The sequence below is a fragment of the Pan troglodytes genome, chromosome 3 (assembly GCF_028858775.2).
Source record: "Pan troglodytes isolate AG18354 chromosome 3, NHGRI_mPanTro3-v2.0_pri, whole genome shotgun sequence".
In the NCBI taxonomy this organism is placed as follows: domain Eukaryota; kingdom Metazoa; phylum Chordata; class Mammalia; order Primates; family Hominidae; genus Pan; species Pan troglodytes.
Window position 1 is genome coordinate 155,248,216 of NC_072401.2, and position 12,844 is coordinate 155,261,059.

The 12,844-nt window shown below is 45.0% G+C and overlaps 1 protein-coding gene across 39 annotated transcripts in view; it reads left to right on the forward strand.

Moving 5' to 3' along the window:
* The first annotated feature begins 421 nt into the window (after window positions 1-421).
* Window positions 422-12,844, forward strand: part of TMEM131L (transmembrane 131 like) — a 170,341-nt gene continuing 157,918 nt past the window's right edge. For 18 of the 39 annotated variants that reach the window (XR_010156364.1, XR_010156362.1, XR_010156365.1 and 15 more), the window contains exons 1-3: window positions 426-640; window positions 1,326-1,396; window positions 7,980-8,023. Coding sequence is in view for 20 of the 39 variants with exons in the window: in XM_016952415.4 (XP_016807904.3) it covers window positions 517-640; window positions 1,326-1,396; window positions 7,980-8,023 (239 nt within the window). In the remaining 19 variants the exon portion in view is untranslated. Of the gene's footprint in view, window positions 641-738; window positions 1,232-1,325; window positions 1,397-7,979; window positions 8,024-12,844 lie in introns of those variants that run through there. The other 21 variants (XM_063809137.1, XM_063809141.1, XM_063809139.1 and 18 more) reach the window with 12 other exon arrangements.

Here is a 12,844-nt window from a genome sequence, read left to right on the forward strand (position 1 = left end):
GGCCTCTCGCTTGGCGACTCCTCGTTCCCACCTCCACCGCCACCTCCTCCCTCGAGGGTAATCTCTCGACCGTGGCCCAAGCGCCTCGACAAAGCGGCAACCACCCAAAAGTTCATGAAAATGCACTTGGCAAAAGTGGGCCGCTAGTCCCCGCGGACAGCTCTAAGCGACCCCGTCCCAGCCGAGGAAAGCGCCCGGGCCCCGCAGAGTGCGCGCTGCGGGGCGGGCCCGCGGCCATGTGCTCCGCGCCGGGGCGGGGCACCCGCGGGTTCGCATTGTCCACTTTCCCCCGCACCCCGCCGCGTTCCGTCCCTCCCTATCTGCGGCGCACACGCGCTCAGAGCAAGCGGCGCGCCCGGGTCTGGAGCTGCAGCAGCTGCGGCAGCGGCGGGGGTGGTGCGGCGCGGGGCGGGGCGGGGCGGGGCGGCACGGGGGCGGGCCCGGGCCGAGGCAGCTGGGGCGCCAGCGAGCTAGTGGCGAGCGCGGCGAGCAACGGAGAGGAGCGCGAGCAGCAGCATGGCGGGGCTCCGACGCCCGCAGCCCGGCTGCTACTGCCGCACCGCCGCGGCCGTGAACCTCCTGCTGGGCGTCTTCCAGGTCCTGCTGCCCTGCTGTCGCCCGGGAGGGGCTCAGGGACAAGGTCAGCCTTGCGCCGCTGGGCTCGCTCTGCCTCTCCACCCCGCCCCCGCTCTTTCTTTTAGGGAACTGCTGAAATCTATAAGAGGGCGAGGGGAGGAAAGGGAAAGGGGCAGGAGGAGGAAGGAAAGCTGTTGCAATTCTCCGCTGATAACATTTTCTGACCACAGCGTCCCGTCCCGCGCCCCTCTGCCCCGTACAGCTGGAGAGCGGGGCAGTCGCGGGGCTTGGGGACCGCTAGCCGCTCGCGCCCTGGAGCCTTTGTGCGCGGGCCCCTGCGCCCCGGGCGCAGCCCCCGCTTTGTGTGGCGCGCGCGGGTGCCCCGCAGCGGCCCGGCTTCCTGCAGCTTTGTTCCCCCGAGCCTGGCCGCCCAGGGTCCACACTCCAGATGCTCGGGCTGCGGAGCCCGGAGTGCCTCGTGGGGTGTCTTCACTCCCACTTCGTCCCCCCACCCCCAGCACGAGCACCCCGAGCCTGCACGCTGTCGCCTTCGCGTCCGAGGGGCCGCCGGCTCACACCCCACCCATTGTATTTTTATCCTTGGCTCGCCCCTGGGATGGCCTCTGTTCCCAGGAGGAAAAAGAGACATGTTTTGGTGAGGCGGGGGGCACGGAGGGACGATAGGGGAAACAGGAAGCGTTTCTTTAGCGTGCATTAAAAACGTGGTGTATTTTTTGGTGTTCCTGCAGCGATTGAGCCGTTGCCGAACGTGGTGGAGCTGTGGCAGGCAGAAGAAGGGGAACTCCTGCTGCCCACTCAGGTGAGGACGACCAGGTGACAGGGCGGCTGTGGGTGTAGAGGGAGGAGAGGCGGGGAGGCCCCCGGTCCTCCCCACCCCCTGTCCAAGCGGCACAGGCGTTCGGGCCACTTTGCAAGGCAAATAAACGTTAGGGGCCGAGCCTGAACACCTGGCAACGGTGGCCTTCCCGGCTCCTCCCACGCCATGTGACAGGGCCTGAGGCAGGCCGGCCCCAAGTTCAGAAGGTGGGAACCCAGGCCACCTCAGCAGGGAAGCGGCCAGCGGTCTGTTCGGCCGTGGGTGTCCTGGGTGCACACTGTTCCCTAAGTGAGCTGGTGCTGTGTGGATGGCAAGTGGCTAAGAGGTTGAGGACAACAGGAGTATTGATTTCATAAATGTTAGAGTGGTATTTGCCATTAGCGTTAAGTAGCTTTGGGATGGAGATGTGACTCTCAAGGATTGTCATCTTGGATTTTCTCCAAGTGCCCTTAATTCCTGTTAAAATACACCCACTTAAGAACTTGAATTTCTGGTTTTTTTCTCTGTATGATGATATGATGATTGCGTGTAGAAAAATAATTACTGACGTTTTATTGGGAATTTGTAGCATCATAGAGGGTTTATTGCTGCAACAGATACAGTACTGTAAAGCTTTTAACTTTTACAAGAAATTCCCATTGACTGTGAAGTGTGCACATTTAAATATAATATTGTTGACTGCCTTTCACCAGTAACGGTAGTGATCCAAAATGCATTTTTTGGGTGGGAGTGGCTTGAATTATAAGGAAATATTTAGCTTGTGTGCAGTACTTTTTAAGATGTTCATTACTTCCCACGTTGGTGGCAGCACTTAATTCTGTGTTGTGTCTTGCGGCTGTTTAGAAAAACAGGATGTCTAGCTATAACTTTACCGGAGAGGCTGTCCAGTTTTACATTTCAGTTTTCTCCCTCCTATGTGAAACATTCAGAGTGCTGGTTTTGAGATATTTAGAATATTCATTTTGATCAGGGCTAATGAATAACAGCTTCAAGGCAGAGAGGTGATTTTAGAGGAGAATTTTCCTGGACCCTCCTTGAAGGCCAGCAGCCTGAATGAGACAGGTCTTTTGAGAAAGGGCCCCATCAGGATGAGGAGCAGATAGTTTTTCCTTCTCCTAAAAATTTATTCCCAAATGGATTTTTTCCCCGATTTTAAATAATATACATATGTGTTTTTGAAGGTTTGGAAGATACAGAAATATAAAAAGAACAAAATAGAAATCCGTCGTATTCCTACTGCAAGAACGACATTTAACGCGATGTATTTATTTTTAAAAAATTATGTTTTTGTATATCAGAGTTGTTCAACAGTGGCACTGGTAACATTTTGGGCTAGAGAGTTCTTTGTTGTGGGGGCTGTCCTGTGCACTGTGAGATGTTGAGCAGTTAGCATCCCTTGCCTCTACCCACTAGATGCCAGTGGCACTCACTGCTGCTTCCCCCTCTCCCCCACCCCCTCCTGATTTTGACAACTAAAAATGTTTCCAGACATTGCTAGATGTCCCTGGGGAGCAAAACTGCCCTGGTTGAGAAGCACTGGTGTATATCTCTGTATATGTATTTGCATTTTTGCTCAATTATAGTTTCTATCTCTTACTGGCTAGTGTTGGAAGCCAACCCAGACTAAAAGGAAAGTAAATTATAGGTGATTGAGTCTAGTATTATATACTCTCATTTGTTAGAGCGTTAGTTGAAGATTTAGTAGGTGTGTTCAGAGATGGAAATGTCAAGGCCTAAATGATTATTTGATTTATGGGCTCAAAAGTTATTTTATACAATTCTTAATTTCTGGTTTATTTGTATAATACAATTTGTTTTGATAATAGATGTCAGAATTCAGAAGCTGTCTGGGATATTCAGTATAGAGGGATTTATAGCTAAGCTATTTTAATCAAAGCTATAATGAAAGTGAAACTGGTTTTCAAAATAATTTTCTAAATACTTCATCCATATCTCTACGTATACCTTTCAGAAACTATCTTGCCCTGCTTATACTTGGGCCAAGGGTAAGGGAGACACACACACACACACACACACACACACACACGTGTGTATGTGTGTATATATATATCTCATAAGCTACAGAGAGTTTTGAAGAAAGTTATTTTAAATGAATTATTTTCAAAGTATTTTGAATTTTTTCAGCAAAAATTCCCTCATATGTGTCAAACGGAGTCTGTTGAAAAGAGAATATTTATAGGTGTTAATTTAAATTTGAGGGTTTTCTGCTTAATTAACCAGTACATTGGGTTTCTTTCATGCAGGAAGACTGAAAGATGGCTTCAGAGGCTAAGATTTGTCAGTAGTAGATGAAATAGGAACTTTAGAGGATGTGGCATTAAATAAAATACTGGCCAGGCTGGTGGCTCACGTCTGTAATCCCAGCACTTTGGAAGGCCGAGAGGGGTGGATCACCTGAGGTCAGGAGTTTGAGACCAGTCTGACCAACATGGAGAAACCCTGTCTCTACTAAAAATGCAAAATTAGCTGGGCGTGGTGGTGCAGGCCTGTAATCCCAGCTGCTCGGGAGGCTGAGGCAGGAGAATTGCTTGAACCTGGGAGGCGGAGGTTGCAGTGAGCTGAGATCGCGCCGAAGCACTCCAGCCTGGGCAGCAAGAGCGAAACTTTGTCTCAAAAAACAAACAAACAAAAAAACCAGTAACATATTTGCCAACACTGTTTGTATAGTTATTTGTTTTGGAGATGTCTCCTGTTGATTAAGTCTTTTTTTTTTTTTAATGACAGGTCTCTAAGTGATCAAGACTAACTTACTATTAGTAAAACCATATGTGACAACTAAATTGTTGTAAACTGTCAGAACCTCCGGCCAGGTGTCCTGGGTTTGAATCTCAGCCCTATCCCTTTTTAGCTCCATAAATTCACCTGTTTGTCCTGTTTTCTCATCTGCAAAGTCTGGGGAATTATGGTGCTGGTTTCAGAAGACTTTGAGAAGATTAAGTGCCTGGAACTTAGTGAGCACCTACTGTAGCTTACCTAATATTTTAGTGGTCCCTGAGCTGACTGGTAGACTTGGGCATTGGAGAGCATGAACGGCTTTCTTGTTTTGAAAGGTCTGAATAGTACAGATAACTCAGCACTATTGTGTGCTCTATGATTGTAAAGTTGTACTAGTCATATCTTTTTGTTATATACTCTCATGTCATAAAATCATTTGGTGTAGGAATATACAAACTGTATATCCATGGTGATCATGAGAGGAAGGAGGAAAAATATATATGATTTTATTCTTACATTTACAGAAATTTTCCTCTGCTCTGACTGTACTTGAACACACTGAATGCAAAGTGGTGATGGTGTGGAAACCAAACAGGTGTTTCATTAGCTTATTTTCAAGAAGTAATTGGGTGTGTGCAGGATACGGCTTTGTGTACCTTCTTACTTTGCCTTCAAAGTCAGAAACTGCGATTCCATGTGATCCACGCATAGGTGATGTCCACCTGACCTGCTCTGTCCTGCAGGGCCTTCCGTGTCAGTCCTCTGGTACGCCCACTCCAGCCCGACCCTTGGCCAAGCATGTCCAACACGTATCTGTTGAATTAATGAATGCAACAGCCCCGCTGGTCATTCAGGACCTGTCCTTCCTGACTCCTGCCCTGCAGTGGCATTGTCATCGTTTCTCCCTCTTTGAGTTTCTTGTAGTGTCTTCGGTTTTTTTTGTTTGTTTTTTTTTTTTTTTTTTTTTTGAGACTGAGTGTTGCTCTTGTCACCTAGGCTGGAGTGCAATGATGTAATTTCGGCTCACTGCAACCTCCGCCTCCTGGGTTCCAGTGCTTCTCCTGCCTGAGCCTCCTGAGTAGCTGGGATTACAGGCATGCGCCACCATGCCCAGCTAATTTTTGTGTTTTTAGTAGAGACTGGGTTTCACTATGTTGGTCAGGCTGATCTTGAACTCCTGACCTTGTGATCTGCCTGCCTCAGCCTCCCAAAGTGCTGAGATTACAGGTGTGAGTCACCGTGCCCAGCCCATGTCTTCGTTTTTCTCCTTTGTCTTGTGCATGTCTTGTTGCCTTAACTGGGTTCTCCTTTGAGGGGCTGGGCTGCTAAGGGTTGGTGCCCTGCTGTGGCCACAGTGTCCTGCATACAGTAGACATTCAGTACTGCCCATGAAGTCGTCCTAGTGTGGGAGAGGCAGTTGTCAGTGTCTTGCCGAGTTCCCCTATTTATGAGGTTGGCTAAGTCTGCAGGTAACAGGTGGAATGCCTTAAATGGTTATTTCCTAGTATTGTTTGACAATCACATTTTTAAAAATCAGTTCTAGCTGCAAGAAGGGCAGTCTAGAATCTGTTCTTTCAATCCATCCAGACTTCTTTGAGAAGAGAAGGCTCACTCCTGATGCCCCTTGGTTAGCAGGTTTGGGAACCAGGGACAGGTGCTGAGTAGGAGCAGCCGTTACCTGATACAGAATCATGTTGGTGCTAGGCAGGGCTGGGCAGGCTCAGTGCTCCACTGCCCTTACTTGTTCATTTAGCAAAGATGGACCTTTGGGGCGGGCCCAGTTAGGTCTCCAGAGATACAGTGATGAATAAGAAAGAATCTGCCTTTAAAAATATCAAGTTTATTTTCCCGCATCTTAAGTCAGAGGGTGTAGATAACGGAAATTGGTAGAAAGTGAAACAGGAAATGATACACAGAGTTTTTGTTATCACAGGTACTGTGTTATGTAATAGCATCTTGCTCCAGTGAATCATTGACCAGTATTTGGTAATCTTTTTGTCATAGAGATTTATTTTTGGTTTAATCAACTTCCATCAACATTAAAAAAAAAAAAACTAACATGGGTTGGGCACTTCTGGCATCATTTAAATGCTTTATGAGTATTAACTCATTAACACACTAAACACTATGAAGTTTACAGATGATGAAATTGAGGCACAGAACAGCGAAATTACTTGGCTTGAGGTAATAAGAAAGTGACAGTCCTAGGAGAGTAAGTGTTTAACTATAGAGCCCAAGTTTTTAGCCATTACGTATGTTGTGTGAGTTTCAGTACAGTTTGACCAGAAAAGCACTATTATGGTGGTAAAGTTTCTGTGTCTGAGGGGAAAGCATGTCATGTTCTATTTTGATTTAGAAAAAGTTGCTTAGTGAAGTTCCCATAATAGTCATATCCACATGTAGTTAAGAAACAGCTGGCTTGTACTCAGCTCTGCAGATGTTTTATTGAGCACTTACTGCAGGCCAAGCAGTGCTTTAGGTGTCAGGGATGTTACAGTAGACAAAAAAAAAAAAAAAAAAAAAAAAAAAAAAAACACCTGCCCTTGTGATGCTTGCAGTCTAAATGGAAGCAGAGAGATAGACAGTAAACAAGACAGAGAATAAATTTAAAGTAATTTAGTCTGTTCGAAGGGCATACATGTTGTGTGGTGGCAATGTGGGGTGGTGATGTGAGTTGCGGTTTTAAGAGGTCAAAATGTACCACTCTGAAAGGGCAATATTTGAGCCAATCTTTGAAAGTGGTGAGAGAGAACAGCCAGTGCAAAGGCCCTGAGGCACTTCCCAAGAGGCAGTGGGGGAATTACATGCTTTTGTCCCTGCCCTTTGTGGTTGGCAAGATCAGACTGGTAATACCCTGGGACCACAGTCAAGTGCTGAAATATAGGAACTGAGAGAAGAGGCACCCTGCTTTGGAGAGGTCAGCTAAGGCTTAGGGACAAGGGAGGCCTTAGAGATCTGCAGCAGCAAGTGTGTGCCTGGGGCCTAGCCCAGAGCCTCGCCTGGTAGACAGTTAAGTTCAGCGTTTTCCCTCGGACATTTTAAATTGGAGCCCAGGTGCTTGCCGCAATGTGGTTGTAGGGGTAGGGCTGGGTGTGTCAGGGCCTGTGTGGGACAGTGCTGTATGCTGTTGAAGAGCTTGGTGTGCATCTGACCAGTTGGAGGGAGCCATAGTAGGTTCTTGAGCAGGGACTGAAGTGATGACATTGAGTGCTGGGTCCTTACTGTGTGATAAGGGTGATAAGGAGTGAATGATATGAGGAGACTGGTCTTTGCTGCACAGAGTGCGATGGTGCACCGGATGGTTGCAGGCAGCAGTCTGCAGGCAGAGAAGAAAGCTGCGTTTGTCTTCTAATACAGCCGGAGCTACTAATGGTGTGGGCTGCTGTGTTGGAAGAAAGGACAGGTAGGAACTGGGTCTCCCGTGAGTGGGTAGGTCTTTCTGGTAGGAGGTGAAGGGAGGAGAGCAGTGCAAGATGACTATAAGATTTGCCCAGGGGTGGCCGGGCACAGTGGCTCACGCCTGTAATCCTGGCACTTTGGGAGGCCGAGGCGGGTGGATCACAAGGTCAGGAGTTTGAGACCAGCCTGGCCAACACAGTGAAACCCTGTTTCTACTAAATACAAAAATTAGCCAGGTGTGGTGGCATGTGCCTATAGTCCCAGCTACTTGGGAGGCTGAGGCAGGAGAATTGCTTGAACCCAGGAGGCGGAGGTTGCAGTGAGCCGAGACCGTGCCATTGTACTCCAGCCTGGGTGACAGAGCGAGACTCTGTCTCAAAAACAAATGAACAAACAGAAACAACGGTTAACACATGTTCTTTTTCAATAGGGTGATTCTGAAGAGGGTCTGGAGGAGCCTTCTCAAGAACAGAGGTAAGGAAAAAATGGGGGTGGAAACCTGCATGCTGAATGTCCCTGCCCACTTTGGGTGCTCTCTGAAGTCTCAGTATATGTCCATGTTTATGTATTTAGTAGTATCTGTAATACACCTTTCTCTTTGGCATTTGTCGTATCTATACCTTCTAATACATTAATACGATTTTGTTTTAAAATAAGGTTGTTTAGAAAGCTGTTAGAAATAGCCCCTCCTTCGCCACTCACCAATTTCACTTTTTCCATGGTGTGCTTGTGCCCTCCCTCTTGTTTATAAACATCTATTGAGTGCCAGGCACCGTGCTGGGTGCTGAACATGAAACACAAACAAGACCTCTGTTTCGTGTAGTGGGCAAGTAAGACTTTACTGTAAGTAAAATAATTATGCTTATGACAAGAGCTATCAAGAATTAGTTTCCTGTGGTAGAGAATAATGAGGTGGATGGGGTGGTCAGGTGAGGCTCCTTTTGGGAGGTGACATTCCAGCTGAAGCCTGGAGGAAACAGGAGCAGCCACACAGCAGCGGGAACAGTGCTTTGGTCAGAGGGAATGGAGGTGCAAAGGCCCTAAGGCTGGAAGCCCTGCCGGCAATCCAGGAACTTGGAGAAGGCTAGTGTGGTTTGTAGGATGGTGAGATAAGGTATGTAGTCCTTTAGAAGTCGCAGTAAGGAATTTGAGTTTTGTTTTTAAGTGTGGTGTGAATTGTTAAAGAATTTTAACCAGGGGACTGGAATACAGTGGTATGATCCTGGTTCACTGCAACCTCCGCCTCCTGGGTTCAAGCACTTCTCCTGCCTCAGCCTCTTAAGTAGCTGGGATTACAGGCATGTGTCACCATGCCTGGCTAATTTTTGTATTTTTAGTAGAGACAGGGTTTCTCCATGCTGGCCAGGCTGGTCTCAAACTCCTGACCTCAAGTGATCCGCCCGCCTTTGCCTCCCATAGTGCTGGGATTACAGACATGAGCCACTGCACTCGGTCCTGTGAATTCCATTTTTAAGAGAATACCATGGGGCAGTCTTGGTCACTTGTCAAACTGGGTCCCTTAGAGGTACACGAAGACACTCTAAGTGGTGTATAAGTGGGTGGATAACTTGCAAGGACTAGGCTTCCAGACCCCCAGGGTGTAGGTATCTCCTAAAGCTGATCTGAGTTGTAAGTTACCATTTTCCACCTCTGCTTTCACAATCTCTTTTCTCCACTTTACAAAAGAAAGCTGTATCTTTCACCCAGCCCCAATCCTGCTGTTGGCTTCATCTTGGCAAAGAGGCAATTTGAAATATTGGTGTTTGTTAGGAAAAAGTGATCCACTCTGATTGGATGACAAATTCTTTAGTAACTTTGGTGGTTTTCAGATCGTTCCTTTTAGTAAAATTGAAGGAGGACCCAATGAATTTGACAACTGATAGATCATTTAAGTTACTTTTAATGATGGCTCACTGTGTGATTTTTAGATGAAACACTGAGGTAGTTTAGAGAATTTACGGACAGTGCTGTAATAAAGCTGTTTCAGTACTTACAAGCTTTTTCAGTACTTACATTTAAAAAAGTTAAAAAAGAAAGGATTAAGTTGATAAAAAACCTGTCTCATTCTAGTAGTGGGTAATGTTCACATCAACCAGTTGGGGGGAAAACAGCTCTGTTCATCTCATTAAAGGATGCATTTTCAATAAGATTTTACTTTCTGTGTTTAATTACCTATGAAAATTTGTAAAACTTGTTGGTTTGATCAATTGTATGCAGTCGGCCCTCTGTATCTGTGACTTCCGCATTTGTGGATTCAACAAACTGTGGATCGAAAATACAGAAAAAAAAAAGTATCTGTACTGAATATGTACAGACTTTTTCTTGTCGTTATTCCTTAATACAGTATAAAAACTATTTACATAGCATTCACATTGTATTAGGTATTATTAGTAATCTAGAGATGATTTAAAGTATACAGGAGGATGTGCATAGGTTATATGCAAATACTGTATACCATTTTATATCAGGGACTTGAGCATTTTCAGAATTTGATATTCTTGAGACGTCCTGGAACCAATCTCTCAGGGATTCGACTGTACTAATACAAATTGTATTGATAACTTTTTTTATTTTTGGAAACAGTGTCTCACTCTGTTGCCCAGGCTGGAGTGCAGTGGTGTGATCTCGGCCTACTGCAACCTCCCCCTCCTGGGTTCAAGTGATTCTCCTGCCTCAGCTTCCTGAGTAGCTGGGATGGCAGGTGCACACAATCACGCCCAGCTAATTTTTGTATTTTTAGTAGAGATGAGGTTTCACCATGTTGGCCAGGCTGGTCTTGAACTCCTAACCTCAGGTTATCCGCCGGCCTCAGCCTCTCAGAGTGCTGGTATTACAGGCATGAGCCACCACGCCTGGCCTGAATTGATAACTTAATTCAGAAGAAAAAAAATTAATATTTAGACCTATGGTCATAGGAAAAATGTTTTAAAAACCTGAAATTTCAATTTATATTTATAGTCTTGTAGCAGAAGGCTTTGAACATAGCTATGTATTCAGTTAAAATTCCTTGGGTAGGGCCAGGCGCAGTGGCTCACGCCTGTAATCACAGCACTTTGGGAAGCCGAGGCAGGCGGATCACGAGGTCAGGTGATCAAGACCATCCTGGATAACACAGTGAAACCCCGTCTCTACTAAATACACAAAAAATTAGCCAGGTGTGGTGGCGGGCACCTGTAGTCCCAGCTACTCGGGAGGCTGAGGCAGGAGAATGGCATGAACCCGGGAGGCGGAGCTTGCAGTGAGCTGAGATCGCACCACTGCACTCCAGCCTGGGAGACAGATTCCATCTCAAAAAAAACAAAAACAAAAACAAAACAAAACCAAAAATTCCTTGGGTGACGTGGAATAGAAATGAGTTCATGGAGGAAAAGGAACAACATAAAATATCCAGCCATGAAGTTTATTTTTGTATTTAAAAAAATGGATAATGGTAGATATCATTTCAGTGGTATTTAGATTCCATTGAATTTATTTTAAAAAGGGATTGCGAGTTTTATTAAAAATGCCAGTACGTACAGTGTGGCAGAGATTACGTTTTTACAGCTGGTAAACGCCCACAATTGTAAATATGACACAACTTAAACATCCTTTTTGGGTGTGTGGGAGCAAGAAAAATTGAGGAATGTTGATATCAGGGTAGGGGGTTGAAAGTGGATGGAGGGAAATGGAACATTTTGAGATACATTCTTGAGGCGGGACAGATCCTTGTTGAATTTGTTGTGGAGTGTGAGGGAAAGAGAAATCATGGAGAGAGAGCATCTAGATTTTGGCTTAAATGTCTGGAGAGATGGTGATGACTGTGCTGGGAAAGGATTTAGTGGGAAGGAATCAGGAACTGTGTTCGGCTGCCTCCTAGGAATCTCAGACTTGATATGACACGTCTACAGGGAGATGGCAGGTAGAGTTGATACCACTCTGGAGCTTGGAGGCCAGGGCTGCAGACCCAGGTGTGGGTGTGTGCAGCCCATAGAGAGCTGTGTTGCACGTGCGTTTGTATTTGTTTTCTTTTGTAGATGCAGTTCTCTTCATATTATTTAGCACTAGTTTCTTTTTGCCAGTTTTTTCAAAAATCAAACTTTAAGATATTCGTAGATTTTGTCCTTATTGGTCTTTTCACATAGCATCAGATTATCAGAATGAAAGATGTGGGAATGAGGGAGAACAGTGTCCTTTTTGACGATGACTTATATAAAAAAAAATTTTACATCATGCCTGTGTACTTGCAAGCATATATGTGGATGTATGAATATATACATGTGTATAATCTATGTGCTTTTTTATTTATAAAAATGAATTAAAGTTTCAGAAAATAGTACTCACTCTTGTTGCCTGCAATGTATTCTATTTTCTATTGCATTTTCTTTTATCACCTACTGGCTTTATTTATTTTTTGGTAATAGCTTGATTGAGATGTTGTTCACGTAGCATATAATTCACCCATTTAAAGTGCACAGTTGGTTTTCAGCATATTCAGAGTTGTATAACTGTTACTACAATAAATTTTAGAAGAACATTTAGTCTTCCCAAAAGAAGTGCCTTACCCTTTAGCCATCAACCTCCAATCTCCTATCCCTGCCTGGATTCATTTTAAAACTCAGTACATCATAGTTCACAGTCTGATCAACCTTAATTTATATGTTTTATCTTCCTGATATTAAATATTCCAGTATTTTGCTATTTTATCTCTACTTTTTAAAAACTTGACTTGCAAACCTCTTTGTTTCTTTTGGCTTTTTCTGGGTTGAGGTCTGTTCCTGATGTGTAAAGAAATGATCATGATGTGGGTGGGATGCTGCTTTTAAAAACCTTTGTGTCCATTTTTTGAAAATGCAGATTCTGAAGTTGTCTCCAAGAATTAGCTCTGTAAGTGTAATGTTCTGTGATTGGTAGTCACCTACGTACTTACTATTCATTTACCTTCTACCTTCTTAATTTTGTAACTTCCCCAAAACCCACCTTATTTCTTGCTACTTTGAAAAGAAAACTTTTGCTTTAGAGTAGATTTAAATTTATAGAAAAATTACAAAGATAGTACAGAGACGTCCTGTATACCCCTCACCCAGTGAACCCTAATGTTAATGTCTTATATTACTGCGGTACATTTGTCACTGAGAAACCAACATTAGTATCTTACTGTGAGCTAAACTCCACACTTTATTCACATTTCACTAGTTTTTCCCTAATGTCCTTTTTGGAGGCAAGTCATTAAGTGAAGTTGAGCTTCACCGACACAAATTATGTGAAATTCTGTATGGGAGATTTGTCAGTTCTCATTTATTTATATCTTGTGAGCTC